We start from the raw sequence: 16,234 nt of genomic DNA, 5'->3' as shown, positions 1-16,234 counted from the left end.
AGGGGAGGGGTGGGGGGCGGTACAAAAGGGTGAATATTTTAAGTTGGGGAAGCTTAGGGAGGCTGCTCTGCGGAGGTGGCATGGAGGTAAGGGGTTGGGGAGAGGTGGCCTGGGTGGAGCCAGAGCCTGTGCAGAGGCCCTGGGACTAGACCAAGCCTGATTGGAGGAGCAGCAGGGAGCCCCATGGAGGAGGGTGGGGAGAGGAGCCAGGCAGGGACCGGTACTCTGGGCAGGACCTCGGGCTGCGGGCAGAGGAGGGGGACTTCACAGGGGTGTCCATCATGGTTTTTACTGGCTTTCTCTTGCCCACTTGGCGGAGGCTGCCTCTGGGAAAGGGAAGGGCACGTCTGGGGCCCTCCTGCCACCCTTGGAAGCACAAGCCTCCCGAGGAGGGAGGGCGTGGGGCACCCCTCTGTGTCCCGACTGTTTTTGCTGATTCCAAGGAGACGGCCTGGGGTCACCAGGCCAAGAGGCCAGACCCTGCCTCCTCCCAGCTCGGGCCGGAGCAGATTGGACGCGCTGGGGCTGGGATCCCGTTCTGGAGGGGTCCCAGCAGTGCGCAGGGGACAGCCAGGGAGGGCGAGTGTTAGCGCTCTGCTTTGCTGGCCCCCTTGGTCCACCCGTAGCCCACTTGGCGTGGGACCCGAGACTGTCCAAATCCTCTCTGTCACTTCCTGGCCCTGTGGCCTCAGGCCCACGACACCTCCTCCTGGGAGGCTCCCGGAGGCCCAGCCAGCTCCTAGGGCACCTCCAGCTCTGCTCTGCTCCATCTTGGTCTGTATTTTAACCCAAGTCCTTTCTAGAAAGAGACAGTCCCTTCCCTTGTCAGGACACCCCTGCTCTTGCTAAGCGAGTGCTCGTGGGGTGCCAGCACTGGGGCGGAGAGGTCACAGGTGTGACCTTGCTTCCTGCTCAGCACCAGCCTGATGGGCCTCAAAGTTTCCCAAGTGTCAAACGTGTGCCAGACACTGTTCTAGGTGCTGGCACTCGATGGGAGACAAAACAGGCCTGGCAGAGGGGAGGGATGGAGGCAGCCGAGTGGGTGTCTGGGGAAGGTGCGCCAGCAGAGGGCACAGCTGTGCAAGGGCCCTGGGGCAGGGCCACACCTGGTGTGCCCAGTTCATGGCAAGGCGCCTGTTGGCTGGAGCAGGGGAGCGAGGCGGGGGAAGGGCAAGGCAGGGAGGCCACCTGCGGGCACAGTGGGGCGCTGGGGGTGGGGGAAGCCGAGGCACCAAGATGGTAGCTAGCTAAGGCATCCCGGGGGGCAGGACCTGAGCTGTGTCCATCTGGTGGGTGGAAATGGAGGCAGAGGGCAGGCAGGGGGTTCCCTGGGGCCTGGGAGGGGAGCCCAGCGGCCCCTGAGGCGCTTGGCCTGGTGCGGGCGGAGGCGTCGGCACAGTCACCAGCCTGTGTTGAGAGCAGGGGAAAGGTGCTGGGCCCTGAGCCCACGCCGGGCCCACAGGCAGGCATGTGACTGCCCCCCCAGTCCCACTGGCCGCCTGCCTCTGCTGGCCCGGCAGCACCCGCCCCAGACCCTATAAGGCCTGGGAACAGGGAGCTCAGGCAGCTGCCAGCTGCAGCCTGTCACCCTGTGGGAGCCTCGCGCACTTAGGTCGGCCACCTCCTGCGCAGAGACCCAGGCTGCAGGTGGGCGCAGGAGCTGCCGGACCACTCAGCAGGGCCACGAGGACCCCATTCCCGCTCCTTCTCTGTCCTTTCTAGCTGTGGAGACCGTCACCATGTCTGCTGCAGAGGAAGGGAGACAGGACCCCCCCAAGTCCAAGGGCAAGGTAAGGGGGGGCACATCCTGCCTGGCCTGGGGACTCCAGCCTCCAAGGTGGGGCGGGAGGGCTGGAGAAGCCTGAGGGCGGGCGTCACAGCCTCCAATGCCTTCCCCATGGCGTGACCCAGGTGAGCCCCGCCCCACCGGCCTCAGTTTCCCGTCTGTGCAAGGGCAGCAGCAAGCAGTGGCCTTGGCATTCCAGTGGCCAAGTCCCTTCTGTCCACGGGGCAGGCTGTGTCTGCCCGCTGCTGCGCAGACGTCCAAGGTCACTGTTGCAAAGGCGGGGTGGGGCCGGGGGTCCCTGGGCGGCCGAGCTCACGCTGCCCCACCCCGCAGACCCTGAGCAGCTTCTTCGGGTCCCTGCCTGGCTTCAGTTCCGCCCGAAACCTGGTGGCCAGCGCCCAGGGCTCCGGCAGACAGAGCCGGCCAGCAGCCAGCACCACAGGCGCCCCTGCCCCTGAGGCCACCCAGCCTCAGGCCCAGGGTGAGTGGACGGTAGTAGGGTGGGGGTCTGAGTGGGCCCAGGCAGAGGGAGCCCCCAAAGGCACAGCTGCGTCCCAGACCCCACAGGCGGCCTGACAGGCGTGAGGACGGGAAGCGAGCTGGCCGTGGGGGCACAGATGGCGTGGGGACAGCACGCTCTCGCAGGCCCCACGCTCTGGGCTCCCACCCAGCTGCTGGTGTCCTGTGGGAAAGGCCGGGGGCTCTGCCCAACCGAGCTCCTGGAAGACTGCGATCCTGGCTCCCAGAGAGGGCAGCAGCTTCCCTGGGGCCACACAGCCTGGGTCTCCTTGTCCCAAGAGTCAGCTGGGACACTCCGGGCAGGCCCAGGACACGCAGAGCAGCTACTGAGGGAACCCAGGGCTGGGGCGGCCACCAGGGCTGGGCCTCGCTCTGGGCCCGGGGCCCCGGGCAGCTGACTTGTGCCTCACATACCTTGGCCAACAGACGGCTGGCAGCTGCCAGGGGCGGGGCAGGGGCGGCCAGGGCTGTGTGGGCCCGGGGCTGGGCTGGGGCCAGCTGAGGACCCCACCGAGTCCTAATCCAGGGCAGTGCGCTGCAGGGGGCAGGGAGACCCTGCAGGGGTGAGTGGCTGAGCCTGGCTGGACCCTCGATGTCACCTCCTGCTGTCCCTGGCCGGATGGCTGGGACACTCCTGACCTTTCGGGCTGTGCTGGGAAATTATGCAACAGGCTCCAGGGCAGCTGATCCCAACAGCGTCCCACACCCTCCCTGACAGCTTCTGTCCCCACAGTGGCCACGGAGCCAGCACAGGTGCCCAGGGGTACAGAGGGACTGCCGCAGCCTCCAGAAAAGGTGAGAGGGGCGGGCGGCTGAAGCCTTGGGGCCTCTTCTGGGTGTCCCATTCCTGCCACCTAGGACGGGGAGGAGGCAGGCATGCCCCTGCGGGTCCTGCCCCCCACCCCGGGCTGTCTCCACGCTGTGGAATGGGCACGGGCTCGACCCAGCGTGCAGCCAAACAGCACCATGCTCTGTGCTCACCAGGCCGAGTCCACCGCCCCTCAGGGAAGGCAGCACAGAGGTGCTGAGCCACCCGCAGGTCACACAGCAGGGTGTGGCAGGCCGAGGTCTGGACCTTTGGCAGTCACAAGCTCAATAACCCATCCCAGAAAGGGGGTCCACTGTGGTATCAGAGTCCCTGAGGCCTGGCTAAGCTGAAAGTCACAGCAGGACAGCAAAGCCCTGGCACCAATCTCCCCAGCACAGGTCCCCAGTCTAGAGCTTTCCATGACTCCCCGCTCTGCTCATCTGCCAGATCCGGGGACCTCAGAGGGCCAAGAAGTGCTGGGCTCACCCCTGATGGCTCTTGAGCCCCAGTGCAAACTCACCTGGCAGCTGGGCATGGGGCCACACCTGTAATCCCAGTGGCTTGGGAGGTTGAGGCAGGAGGATCGCGAGTTCAGAGCCGGCCTCAGCAACTCAGGGAGGCGCTGTCTCTAAATAGGAAAGGGGCTGGGGATGTGGCTCAGTGCTAAGTGGCCCTGGGTTCATTCTCTGGCACCAAAAACAAACAAAATATACACTCAGCAGCAGAGGCCACAACCCTCTGCATCAATTGAGCACCTACTGTGTTCCAAGGGTTAAGGTGCCCCAATTCATCTCCTTCATCATTCCTGAAGGAGATGCCATTGTAATCACCATTTTTCGGGCTCAGAGAAGGACTGTGGCTTGTCTCAGGTCACATCTCGAGTACAGGAGAGAGCTGGACTCAAACCCAGTTGTTTCAGAGCCAAGGTGGGCACCTGAGCTAACTGTGGGCAGAGCCACGTGTGGAGAAGAGAATGTCAGCTTCTCCAGCCTAGTAACCATGGAAACCAGGGCCAGCTCCTTCCCTGCAGTGCAGCCCTCTTGGCCTGGCAGGGTGCTGAGCAGGATCCCTGGCCTCTATCCCCGCCAGGCCAGCACAAGTGTCCCAGAAGGCAGGACCTCCCCAGTTGAGACCTGTTGAATTAAAAAGCGCATGCTTGGGCTAGGTGCGGGGGCACACACCTGTCATCCCAGCAGCTCAGGAGGCTGAGGCAGGAGGATTGGGAGTTCAAAGGCAGCCTCAGCAAAAGCGAGGCACTAAGCAACTCACTGAGACCCTGTCTCTAAAACGCCAAAAGGACTGGGGATGGGGCTCAGTGGTCGAGGGCCCTGGAATTCAGTCCTCGGTACCGGGGGTGGGGGTGGGGGTGGGCACACGCTTATAATATCTCCTGAAGGTGGTGAGCACCAGCCTGCCACCCAGTGTCCTGGGGAGCCTACAGAAATCTGCCCTTCTGGAGGCCAAAACTGATTCAGGTCACCGAGACTTTCTGTCTCCAACCCAATAGTGCCTCTACTCTGGTTATTACTTTTCTAAATCTTGATTTGCTTCTTTTACTCAAGTTTGTTCAATTTTCAAAAAGCAATCTGCCGCCAGGCGCAGTGCCACACACCTGTAATCCCAGCGACTCAGGAGGCTGAGGCAGGAGGATCACGAGTTCAAAGCCAGCCTCAGCAACTCAGTGAGACCCTGTCTGTAAATAAAATACAAAAAGGTCTGGGGATGGGGCTCAGTGGTTGAGAGCCCCTGAGCTCAATCCCTGATACCAAAAAACAAACAAACAAAATCCCCCAAACCAATCTGCCTTCTCCACTGCTGCTGGGAAGCCAGGCTTGAAATCTGCCAGAGAATACAACAGGTGACCACAGCACAGGGACCTTCGTGACATGGCCAAGCCTGAGGCCTGGGACCCTGGCGAGTATACGAGAGCCACCAATGGGGGCGTTGGGAATAACTGGAAAAGACCTTTGGGCGCACAGTGACACCGGGCTCACGAGCCTGCCCTGGGACACCGGGGGCAACCTGGCTGACAAAGGGCCGGTGTGTCCACTGGGACGGGGCAGTGTTTTCAGGGAGCAGGGCTCTGGTGACTGCAGCCGCCACAGGGCCTGCTGCCAAGGGAGGACGGTGAGCTCCAGGGTGCAGCACCCCCACTCTGCTGACCACTTGTGTTCTTTCTTTTCAGCCGATGTCAGAGGCCAAAGCCCTGGCAAGCTCCCAGGTGACCAGGACCAAGGGGGCCATCTCCTCTGGAGTGGCCAGTGTGATGGATGCAGCTAAGGGCGTGGTCCAGGGAGGCCTGGACACCACGCAGTCAGCACTCACGGGCACCAAAGAGGTGCTCTCCAGCGGGGTCATGGGGGCAGTAGACGTGGCCAAAGGGGCTATCCAGGGAGGCCTGGACACTTCAAAGGCCGTGGTCATTGGCACCAAGGACACAATGACCAGTGGGCTCACTGGAGCAGTGAATGTGGCCAAAGGAACTGTCCAGACTGGCCTGGACACCACCAAGAACGTGCTGATGGGCACCAAGGACACTGTATGTAGCGGGGCGACGGGGGCCATGAACGTGGCCAAAGGAGCTGTCCAAGGGGGCCTGGACACTTCAAAAGCTGTCCTCACAGGCACCAAAAATACAGTGACATCTGGACTCACTGGAGCAGTGAATGTGGCCAAAGGGACTGTCCAGGGGGGCCTGGACACCACCAAGACCGTGCTGACGGGCACCAAGGACACAGTGTCCACTGGGCTCATGGGGGCAGTGAATGTGGCCAAAGGAACTGTCCAGACTGGCATGGACACCACCAAGACGGTGCTGTCGGGCACCAAGGACACTGTCTGCAGTGGGGTGACGGGGGCCATGAACGTGGCCAAAGGAGCTGTCCAGGGGGGCGTGGACACCACAAAGTCTGTGGTCCTGGGCACCAAAGACACTGTGTCCGCAGGGCTCACAGGAGCAGTCAATGTGGCCAAGGGGGCCGTCCAGACCGGCCTGGATACCAGCAAGGCTGTGCTGACTGGCACCAAAGATGCAGTGTCCACTGGGGTCATGGGGGCAGTGAATGTGGCCAAAGGAGCTGTCCAGACTGGCATGGACACCACCAAGACCGTGCTGACCGGCACCAAGGACACTGTATGTAGTGGGGTGACAGGGTCTGTGAATGTGGCCAAAGGGGTAGTCCAGGGGGGCCTGGACACCAGCAAGGCCGTGCTGATGGGCACCAAAGACACAGTGTCCACTGGGGTCATGGGGGCAGTGAATGTGGCCAAAGGAACTGTCCAGACCGGTGTGAACACCACCAAGAACGTGCTGACGGGCACCAAGGACACCGTTTGTGGTGGAGTCACTGGGGCCATGAACGTGGCCAAAGGAGCTGTCCAGGGAGGCCTGGACACAACAAAAGCTGTCCTCACGGGCACCCAAAATACAGTGACATCTGGACTCACCGGAGCCTTGAATGTGGCCAAAGGGACTGTCCAGGGGGGCCTGGACACCACCAAGACCGTGCTGACGGGCACCAAGGACACAGTCTCCACCGGGCTCAAGGGGGCCGTGAATGTGGCCAAAGGAGCTGTCCAGGGGGGCCTGGACACGTCAAAAGCTGTCCTCACAGGCACCCAAAACGCAGTGTCCACAGGGGTCATGGGCTCTATGAATGTGGCCAAAGGGGCCATACAAACTGGACTGAGCATGACCCAGAATATCGCCACAGGCACCAAGGACACCGTCTGCAGCGGGGTGACGGGGGCCATGAACGTGGCCAAAGGAGCTGTCCAGGGGGGCGTGGACACCACGAAGTCTGTGGTCCTGGGCACCAAAGACACTGTGTCCGCGGGGCTCACAGGAGCAGTCAACGTGGCCAAGGGGGCCGTCCAGACCGGCCTGGACACCAGCAAGGCCGTGCTGACTGGCACCAAGGACACAGTGTCCACTGGGCTCATGGGGGCAGTGAATGTGGCCAAAGGAGCTGTTCAGGGAGGCCTGGACACGTCAAAAGCTGTCCTGACAGGCACCAAAAATACAGTGACATCTGGACTCACCGGGGCAGCGAATGTGGCCAAAGGAACTGTCCAGACCGGTGTGGACACCACCAAGAACGTGCTGACGGGCACCAAGGACACTGTATGTAGCGGGGTGACGGGGGCCGTGAATGTGGCCAAAGGGGTAGTCCAGGGGGGCCTGGACACCAGCAAGGCCGTGCTGATGGGCACCAAGGACACAGTGTCCACTGGGGTCATGGGGGCAGTGAATGTGGCCAAAGGAACTGTCCAGACTGGCCTGGACACCACCAAGACCGTGCTGACGGGCACCAAAGACACAGTGTCCACTGGGGTCATGGGGGCAGTGAATGTGGCCAAAGGAGCTGTTCAGGGAGGCCTGGACACGTCAAAAGCTGTCCTGACAGGCACCAAAAATACAGTGACATCTGGACTCACCGGGGCAGCGAATGTGGCCAAAGGAACTGTCCAGACCGGTGTGGACACCACCAAGAACGTGCTGACGGGCACCAAGGACACTGTATGTAGCGGGGTGACGGGGGCCGTGAATGTGGCCAAAGGGGTAGTCCAGGGGGGCCTGGACACCAGCAAGGCCGTGCTGATGGGCACCAAGGACACAGTGTCCACTGGGGTCATGGGGGCAGTGAATGTGGCCAAAGGAACTGTCCAGACTGGCCTGGACACCACCAAGACCGTGCTGACGGGCACCAAAGACACAGTGTCCACTGGGGTCATGGGGGCAGTGAATGTGGCCAAAGGAGCTGTCCAGGGAGGCCTGGACACGTCAAAAGCTGTCCTGACAGGCACCAAAAATACAGTGACATCTGGACTCACTGGGGCAGTGAATGTGGCCAAAGGAACTGTCCAGACCGGTGTGGACACCACCAAGAACGTGCTGATGGGCACCAAGGACACTGTTTGTAGTGGGGTGACAGGGGTGATGGATGTGGCCAAAGGAGCTGTCCAGGGGGGCCTGGACACCACGAAAACCGTGCTGTCGGGCACCAAGGACACCGTCTGCAGTGGGGTGACTAGTGCTGTGAACATGGCCAAAGGAGCTGTCCAGGGGGGCCTGGACACCACAAAGTCTGTGGTCATGGGTGCTAAGGACACTGTGTCCACTGGGCTCAGTGGGGCTGCAAAAGTGGCTAAGGGGGCCGTCCAGATAGGCGTGGACACCACCAAGACCGTGCTGCCTGGCACCAAGGACACCGTCTATGGTGAGGTCACCCATGTGGTGAGCCTGGCCCAAGGAGCCATGCAGGGGGCCCTGGACCCCAGCACCACGGCACTGACCGGCACTGCGGAAGCTGGTCCTGCTGGGCTGGCCAGGGTGGGGAATGCGGCCTCGGTTGCCGCCCACACCAGTCTCAGCAGTAGCCGAAGCTGGTGTCCTGGGGCCCAGGCCGAGGGCTGGAGTGGACCTGTTAGCTACAGCGCTACAGACCCAGGTGGCCAGCAGACCGCTCTGACACCCCCAGAGGCCCTGTCCTCCAGGGCCTTCATCCTCCCAGATCCCCCTGGAGCTGGCTGGGAGCCTGCTGGGGAAGCCACAGGTGTCACCACAGCCCTGGCGCCTGATGTCGCCGACCTCACCCAAGGGGCCCTGAGCGAGGCGGCGGCGGGGCAGCAGAGGGCCTCGGCTGTGTGCCAAGGAACCACTGGCTTCGCCATGCTTCGAGACGAGCTGGAGGGGCTGGGGGAGATCTTCCACCCCATGAGCTCCGAGGAGCAAGGTGAGTGGGGCCGCGGGAGGGCAGTCTCCCTGCCCCGGGCGCCAGCCACTCTGCAGGGTGGCCTGGGCTGAAGTCTTCTTCCCCTCCAGCTCAGGTGGCGGCCTCCGGGCCGGGGCCCCGGGTGCTCTCGGCCGACCAGGGAAGCTACTTTGTCCGCCTCGGTGACCTGGCCCCGGGCTTCCGCCAGCGGGCTTTTGAACATGCCTTGAGCCACCTGCAGCACAACCAGTTCCAAGCCAGGGACACACTGGCTCAGCTGCAGGACTCCTTCCAGGTGGTAAGAGACTCCCCCTCCCGGGGCCCCTGCCCCCAGACCCTTCAAATGCCCCTGTGCCAAGGCATCCACGGGGCCTCAGCACTAGGCCCAGGCCATGCTGTGCAGAGAGCAGGTGGCGGGGTGGCCCTCTGAGGCATGTTCTGGCCAACAGGGCGTCAGTGTGAAAGCCTGGAGAGGACAGAGACAGCAGGACAGCAACCTGGGTAGGCACGTGCCAGGAGCTGGGCACAGTGGTGCAGTAGGAAGCTGGGAGGGGCGCCACAGGCTGGTACAGCTGGAGCAGCTGGGCTTGGGGTATACTGCAAATGTGGAGCACCCAAAGGTGTGTGGGTGAGGACGGAAGGCCCTGGTGACGACAGGAGGAAAGCAGGGTGCTGGGCAGCTGGGGACGGAACCCTGAGACTGGCTTTGGCCCTGGAGGCTTCTGCAGGAGCAACAGGCTGTCTCGCTGCAGGGAAGGCTGGAGGGAAGGCCCTGTGTGGGATAGGACAACGGGTCCTGGGAGGGCCGGGTGTATGTGCTGGGGACACAGCGACCAACAGTGAGGTAAGAAACATCCAGTGAAGGACAGTGATGGACACTTAGGGACAGGAAGGGACAGAGCCACTTCCTGCAGTGCGCAGGGAGGGCTCACCCAGAGGCAGCCTGGAGGAGTATGCCAGGGCTGAGTGGGCAGCACATGTCAAGGCCCTGAGGCCAGAGCATGCTGGGAGGGGTCAAGGGACAGATAGGAACCTGAATGACCCCTGCAGAGAGAATGAGGGGGTGTTGGTGGGGATAAGGCCATAGACGTCCCTGAGGCTAGACCACACGGGCCTAGTGAGGATTTGGGTTTTACCCGAACGACGAAGGAAAGCCAGGTAGGGTCCTGGGCTGAGCGTGCCATGATCCCACTGGCAGTCCACCTGAGCACCTCAGGGGATGGGACTGTGTCCTCAACACAGAGGAGCCCACTGCTCATGGCCTTCCTGCCAGGCCATGGGGAAGGTCTGGTTGTGAGACTCTAAGGCCAGCACCCTATGAACGTCCCCAGTCCCGGCCAAGGCACCATCATGTCCCCAGTGCGTCTCTCTTTCTAGATTGAGAAGGCCATGAAGGCTCCACAAGGACAGCTGTACCTGGACCGGGGATCGAGTGCCAGAGCAGAAGATCTGGGTCCCCAAGAGGTGTGTCTGGTACTGGCTGGACCCCCTCCAGGCTGGCCCTGCGTCCGCTCACCGTGCTCCTTCCTCCCACAGGCGCAGGACACAGCGGCTCTGTCCAGGGTGTGCACCCTCCTCAGGCAGCTGCACACAGCCTCCAGCAGTCTGGCCTCCGGCCTCCAGGGCCTGCCGGCCGGGCTCCAACAGCAGGTCGGGCAGGTGCGGCACAGCCTCTGTGAGCTCTACGGCATCGTGTCCTCGGCTGGGTCCGTCGGGGAGCTGCCAGCCGAGCGCCTGGCCCAGAGCCGAGCAGGAGTGAGCCAGGCATGGCAGGGGCTGGACCAGGTGCTGGATGGCCTGCAGCACAGGCCCCCGCTTGGCTGGCTGGTGGGGCCCTTCGCCTTGGCCCCTGGTGGGCAGCCATAGGCATCTGCAGACCAGAGCGCAGGCGTCTCCTACTGCTTGCACTGCCCAGGGAGCCACGCTCAGAGCCTCCTCCTGGCCCCCAATCCAGCTCTGGTCCCTCAGAGCCCTGGGCCCTGCAGGCTAGAGCTGGCCGAAACAGGAGCCATAGGGCACGTGACTATCTGAGTTCAGCCACCATGCTCCAGGGCCTAGGCCTGTGTCCCCACTCCTTTCTCCCCTCTCCTGACCTAGGAACTGGGCTCGCTCAGACCGCTGACCAGGGCCCCGCCTGAAGCCCTCCAGTGAGCACGTCAATTAGGAGAATGGAAACGCGCCCAGTGTAAGGTGCGCCCCACTTGCCCCACTGCAGACTCCTTATCTTTAGGGGGCTCTTCTAGGCCCTCAATGTGGCTCCACCGCTACTGTCTTACGGGTGGCTCCCACGACCACCTGGCTCTGAAAGCAATTCCAAAGCCCTGAGAAACCACACTGACTTTTTTTCTCATTTGGTACCAGGGATTGAACCATTGAACCAAGGGACACTTAACCACTGAGCCACATCCCCAGCCTCTTTTTTATATTTTATTTAGAGACAGGGTCTCACTGAGTTGCTTAGGGCCTCACTAACTTGCAGAGGCTGGCGCTGGCTTTGAACCTGTGATCCTCCTGCCTCAGCCTCCTGAGCTGCTGGGATTACAGGTGTGGCCACCATACCCGACCCATATGGTCCCCCCAACTCAGTACTGGGTATGGAACCCAAGACCTCCCACATGCCAGAGAAGTGCCCCACCGCTAAGCTCCGCTCACAGTCCTTTTATTTGAGATAGGGTCTTGCTAAGTTGTCCTGGATGGCCTTCAACTTAAGATCTTCCTGCCTCAGCCTCCTACCTAGGCGACAGGTGCACCCCCACACCTCATACGTAAGGTGTCTTAAGAACCTTGCTCCCTCGTTGCAGAGTTGTGTTAGAATAGCACGGCCACTCTGAGGCAGACGCTCGTCACCTCTGCTAGCAGCCAGCGAGGCTGAGAAAGGCTCTCTGAGGACAAAGCTGCTGCCAGCCAGCAGAGTCACCTCCAAAGCTCTGCACTGGCTTGGCTGTTGGGTGAGGGAAGTGACAAACCAAGCTACTTCCTGTCTCTGGCCACTTACCCACAGTCCTCTGGTCCTTGAGGAGGCAGAGGGGACGGAGCCTGACAGCCTGCTCAGCATGCTTTGAGATCTGGGTTAGGCCAAGGCCTGCCTGGGCGATAACTATGGAGACCCCTTCTTCCCCAGCCATACTCCCTTGATCTTCAGGGGGACCCTGAGAGGGGGATGAGGACATTGGAGCTGCATGGATCAGAAAAACTGACAGGTGACCAACCAGCCCACTTTCCAATTCTAACCCTCTCCTCTCCTTGCCCCGAGTGCCCAGAGATGGGGACACTCAGGGTGTCCATGAGCCAGGAGCTTCCTTGCCGCTGGGCCCCACTCACTGCTACAGCGGGGAGCAGCTGCCTCATGGAAAGCCAGTGACCAGAGACCTGCTCAGCTGCCCTTCCCAGAACCCTGTAGCACAGTGATGACCAAGCTACATGGAAACTTGCATCTCTTTTTTAAGCACCATCTTCTCAGAAAAGGACCCAGGTCCTTTGAGCTCCAGCAGGTGCAGGATGGGTGAGCTGCTTCGCCCAAGGGTCACGGTGGATGCCTGGAGTAGTACAGGACCAGGTCACATCAGCTTAGCTCTAAGCTGGAGAAGCTGTGCCTCAGATGACAGGGCTACTCTTGAGTGCCCAGCCAGCTCTGCCAAGGCTCCTTCTATCTGTGCCACATGCAGTCACTAGACGGCGGGGCTAGGACATCAGGTCCATCCAAACCAGACCTGGGTCTGAGGCTCAGGAGTTCCTCCCTGCAGACCACACCTACTTCCCATCTGGATAGGGGAACTTGGTCATCACAGGCAGGGGACAAACACTAGAAACCACTGTTGAAAGAATAGATGTCCATACAGCAGAGTCATGAGGTGGGGTCACCCTCTTGCACCCGTGAGGAAGGCCACATGCTAAGCTCACAGGAGCTGGCAACACAGTTGGCATGAGCGGGGAGGCCCACACCAAGGCTCATGCGGGTAAAAGCTCAATAGAGGAGACAACTGCAGCACCCCTCTAGGCACCAATGCCTCCTACAGCCTAGGGGCGACAGACACACTAGAGTCAGGGCACATAAGCTGGGACATTCAGGGAAGGTGTACTCTGCACTCTGCCCTCTGAGCCACCTCTGTTCCTGCTTGGCCTGCCCGCACCAGGCTGCCAAAGGCAGGAAGAGCCACCCCGCAGCCTCTGTCTGAGCTGTGAAGTTCCAAGCCTCGTTTCTCCTCCTCTCCTGGAGGCCCTGCTCCATCCAGCCTCCTTTGCCACTAGCACCATAGGGCCTGAGGTACTGCAAGAACAGTCACTCTCACTGTTCATGGTGGCCCAGTAGCTTGATCCTCTGTCCCCTAAGGGCCTCTGACAGCTGCAAACTGCTCCCTGGCCTTGGGCCCCGCTTCCCCACCAGTGATGTTGGAAAACCAAGTCAATAAAAGCAATCTTTTTTCATTAAAAAACCCTTTATAGTCATTTCATGTCGGTCAGAAATCACAGAAATTAGGCAGAAAAAAACCCAAGGAGACAAATACAAACAGCACAGCGTTTCCCCAAAAGTTCTCTGCTCTCATGGGAGGCTGGGAAAGAGACGGGGCAGGCCTAGGACTCTACTGTGGCTGAGCTGGGCCAAGGCCAGGGCTGCTGGGCTCAGCTCTCCTCGTCCAGGGACTCCGAGTCCAGCTGCGCCCTCTCGTGCTCCTGCTCCTCGCTCCCAGGCCTGTCCAGATCAGGGCCCTCCCGTAGGCTGCTGGTGGGGCACAGCAAAGGTGGCACGTGAGGCTGTACTGGCCCTGTCCCTACCTCTGGAGCAGGGCCAGTCCTGAGGAAGAGCTGGTCCTGGCCCCAGGCACTGCCTTGCTCTCCTCTCCTGCCCGGCCCACTGCTAGGCGACTGCGAGCACCTGGAGCGCAGCGCCCACCTGCTGTGGACGTGCCGCGTGGGAGGCAGATGGGCCATCACAGAGCAGGGCTGGGTTAGTGGGCACTGAACTAACCAGCCTCACCTGCCAGACACAGCCCGTGGCCTCAGCCTTGGCTGCAGGCAGGGACTGGTGCTCACAAACTGTGCCTGCCTGTCCCACAGGTCTGCAAAACAGCACCTGCTCAGGACGCCTGGCCCAGGCAGCTCAAAGGCCTGGAGCTGCCCAGGGTGGGGCACTATTGGCCAGTGCCAGCCAGGTGGACCAAAGGCTAGCTGCGAATTTGTGACAGGGGTCCAAAGTGGAGGGAACATCTCTGGGACTCTTCCCAGCAAGACCAGGTCCATCAAGAACCAGTGATAGGACAGTGGGGTACACTGCCCACTGCCTCCTCCCACAAAGGCTCCCCTCTTGCAGGTGACACTTACTTGTTGTGCAGATCTTCAGAGGAGCCACGTCTCAGGCCCTCCTCAGAGTCCTGCCCGTCCTCCTGCTCCTTGTCCTCCACATTCTCCCCTTTCTGGGACATGGCCTCACCATTCACAGGTGCTGAGAGACCTGGAGGACAGAGGGCCATGGCACACTGCTGGACTAGGTCTGGGATTCCCTTACCCTTTTTGTCCAGAGTGAGTCGGCTTTGAGACAAGATGCTGAAGGACGGTGAAGGACAGGCGACCCTCCTCAAAGGGTCACCCACGAGGTGCTAGCTGGGTGAGTCACTTCTACAGCCAGCTCCAGGCCCTCAGGGCACCAGTCTTAAGAGAGGGGGGCCGCAAGTGACAACAGGGAAGAGTACACCTCAGCCTGACATATAAATAAAGAGCAGCCTCAGGGCTGTCCTGACTGGCCTTCAGCTAGGCCACCTGGTCTGAAGGGCTGACCTGATCACCTACAGTTGGGACCACCTGACCCTGGCCACCCTACGAATCCCTCTGTGCTCTCAATGCCGCCAGCCTCCTCAGCCACCTGGGGCCCAGCAGCTAGGCCGAGCCTCGCACCCACACTGCCACAGCTGCCTTTCTGGGAACTCCCAGCTGCTGGCCTCACACACACTTGGATTCCAGGGGCACGTGTGGCCCCCAGGCATCTGGGCTCTAGGCCCACAAGCAGCACAGGCACCTGCCATCACGAGCAGGCACTGTCAAGGCCTCAAGGCCACCTGCACCCTGTGTGGCACTCAGCAGAGCCAGAACACCCTTTGCCAGCTATGCTGGGATGGAATCCGGTCTGCAGACGCTACCAACAGGAACACTCACTCCAGACAGTCTGGGGAAGAGAGCAGAGCTGGATTCCCACCCAAAACATCCTGCAAGCACCTGCTCTTCTGGCCAGGAGACCAAGGCTCAGAGGCCAATCCCAACCCCTCACCGGTGCTGGGCTCCTCCTCCACCTTCTCCTTGGGGGCCTCTTCCCCAGCCAGCTTCTCCTCAGCCTTCTCTGCCTCGGCCTTCTCCTTCTCTGTTCCAGTTTTGTTCGCTTTCTGGATCGCCTCAATCTTTGGTCCCAGGACCCGTGACTTGAGCCGAGTATAGACTTCTGCCGCCTTCTCCATCACATCCTTGTTGGCCTTATATCGGCGAATCTGGCCACCAGGAGGCCCCACTTACTGAAGGCAGCTGGCCTTGCCCACCCCAGACCCTCCTCTCCAGGTGAGGCTTGCCCACCCTCCATGGGGTGCCCACAGCCACCAGCCCACCAGGAACCCCAGCTCAGGCATTCCTGACTGTGCCTGGCCCACCACAGGCCCATCCCTAGTCCCACCACACCTTCTTCAGTGTGGCCACCACATCTGTGTTCTTCTGTAGGATCTGAGAGGTCACCTGCAGGGTCCCTAGTTCTTCCAGTGCATTAAGACACCTCTTCACGTCCTGTTGGATGGGGAGTGAAAAATGGCAGCTCTGGGCAAGAGATATCCTGGCCTCTCTGCAGGGAAGGCTGAATCCTGCAGAGCAGTGCCACTTACTATGCCAATGGCAGGGACTCAGGACAGGCAGGGAGAACCCAGAATCCCACTGTTGGGGATCCTCCTGAGGCGCCCCTGCTGGTGAAGCTAGGCACTGCCTTTGGCAAGGCAATCCCAGGCCTTCGGCCGACGGAATGAGGGACTCCACCAGGGGGGCCCTGCATTTACCCAAGCTTCCCAAGAATTCTAAGGAAGCCCTGGATGCAAGGTGGCAGAGGGGACCACACGGCTCAGGGAAGTGGCTGTGCTATGATGCCATGGCCCCAAAAATGTCTTACCGGGTTGTCAACCTTGAGGGCAAACTTGATCTCACTGTGCAGTTTCTGGAGTTTCTCCTCCACAGAAGGTTCTAGGGCCAGGAAAGACAGCAAGTGGCAGGACTTAGCGGGCCTCCAGGCCCAGGCCACAGGAGTACCCAGCTGGGGCAATGCCTCAAGAGCCCCAGAGGAGCCAGGGTAGGGGGAGAAGAGGGCAGGGGGCAGCTAAGCCCACCCTGCACACGCTCCAGCCTCCGCCTCAGGGGTGCTGAGGACCTGCCTAGCGCTCTCTCGGA

At 61.3% G+C, this 16,234-nt stretch overlaps 2 protein-coding genes across 5 annotated transcripts in view; one reads left to right on the top strand and one right to left on the bottom strand.

Moving 5' to 3' along the window:
• Positions 1 to 1,521: 1,521 nt before the first annotated feature.
• Plin4 (perilipin 4) lies at positions 1,522 to 13,260 on the top strand. 3 transcript variants are annotated; one of them, XM_078033971.1, is made up of 7 exons: positions 1,523 to 1,790; positions 2,120 to 2,267; positions 3,024 to 3,100; positions 5,299 to 8,848; positions 8,938 to 9,125; positions 10,205 to 10,291; positions 10,364 to 13,260. In XM_078033971.1, the coding sequence occupies exons 1-7, from the start codon at positions 1,740 to 1,742 to the stop codon at positions 10,691 to 10,693; spliced, it is 4,431 nt and encodes a 1,476-aa protein (XP_077890097.1). In that variant the 5' UTR covers positions 1,523 to 1,739; the 3' UTR covers positions 10,694 to 13,260. The 3 variants fall into 3 exon arrangements, with proteins under 3 accessions (XP_077890089.1, XP_077890097.1, XP_077890096.1); XM_078033963.1 differs by having other exon boundaries at positions 1,522 to 1,790; positions 10,205 to 13,260; XM_078033970.1 differs by having other exon boundaries at positions 3,039 to 3,100; positions 10,205 to 13,260.
• Hdgfl2 (HDGF like 2) overlaps positions 13,244 to 16,234 on the bottom strand; it is a 24,320-nt gene continuing 21,329 nt past the window's right edge. For both annotated transcript variants that reach the window (XM_013361427.4, XM_040290669.2), the window contains 5 exons: positions 15,960 to 16,030; positions 15,485 to 15,586; positions 15,087 to 15,300; positions 14,147 to 14,276; positions 13,244 to 13,547 (listed from right to left, as the gene is read on the bottom strand). In XM_013361427.4, the coding sequence (XP_013216881.2) occupies positions 13,448 to 13,547; positions 14,147 to 14,276; positions 15,087 to 15,300; positions 15,485 to 15,586; positions 15,960 to 16,030 (617 nt within the window). In that variant the 3' untranslated portion in view covers positions 13,244 to 13,447. The remainder of the gene's footprint in view (positions 13,548 to 14,146; positions 14,277 to 15,086; positions 15,301 to 15,484; positions 15,587 to 15,959; positions 16,031 to 16,234) is intronic.

Source organism: Ictidomys tridecemlineatus, chromosome 2, assembly GCF_052094955.1.
Source record: "Ictidomys tridecemlineatus isolate mIctTri1 chromosome 2, mIctTri1.hap1, whole genome shotgun sequence".
NCBI classification, from domain to species: Eukaryota; Metazoa; Chordata; class Mammalia; order Rodentia; family Sciuridae; genus Ictidomys; species Ictidomys tridecemlineatus.
This window is presented reverse-complemented; position numbering and strand designations above follow the sequence as displayed.

Excerpts from the sequence above, each read along its gene's own strand:
- Plin4 (XM_078033963.1), top strand. The coding sequence starts at position 1,740 with ATGTCTGCTGCAGAGGAAGGGAGACAGGACCCCCCCAAGTCCAAGGGC. Across the intron at positions 1,791-2,119 it reads CCCCCAAGTCCAAGGGCAAG|ACCCTGAGCAGCTTCTTCGG; the intron begins GTAAGGGGGGGC and ends CCCACCCCGCAG. Across the intron at positions 3,101-5,298 it reads TGCCGCAGCCTCCAGAAAAG|CCGATGTCAGAGGCCAAAGC; the intron begins GTGAGAGGGGCG and ends CTTTCTTTTCAG.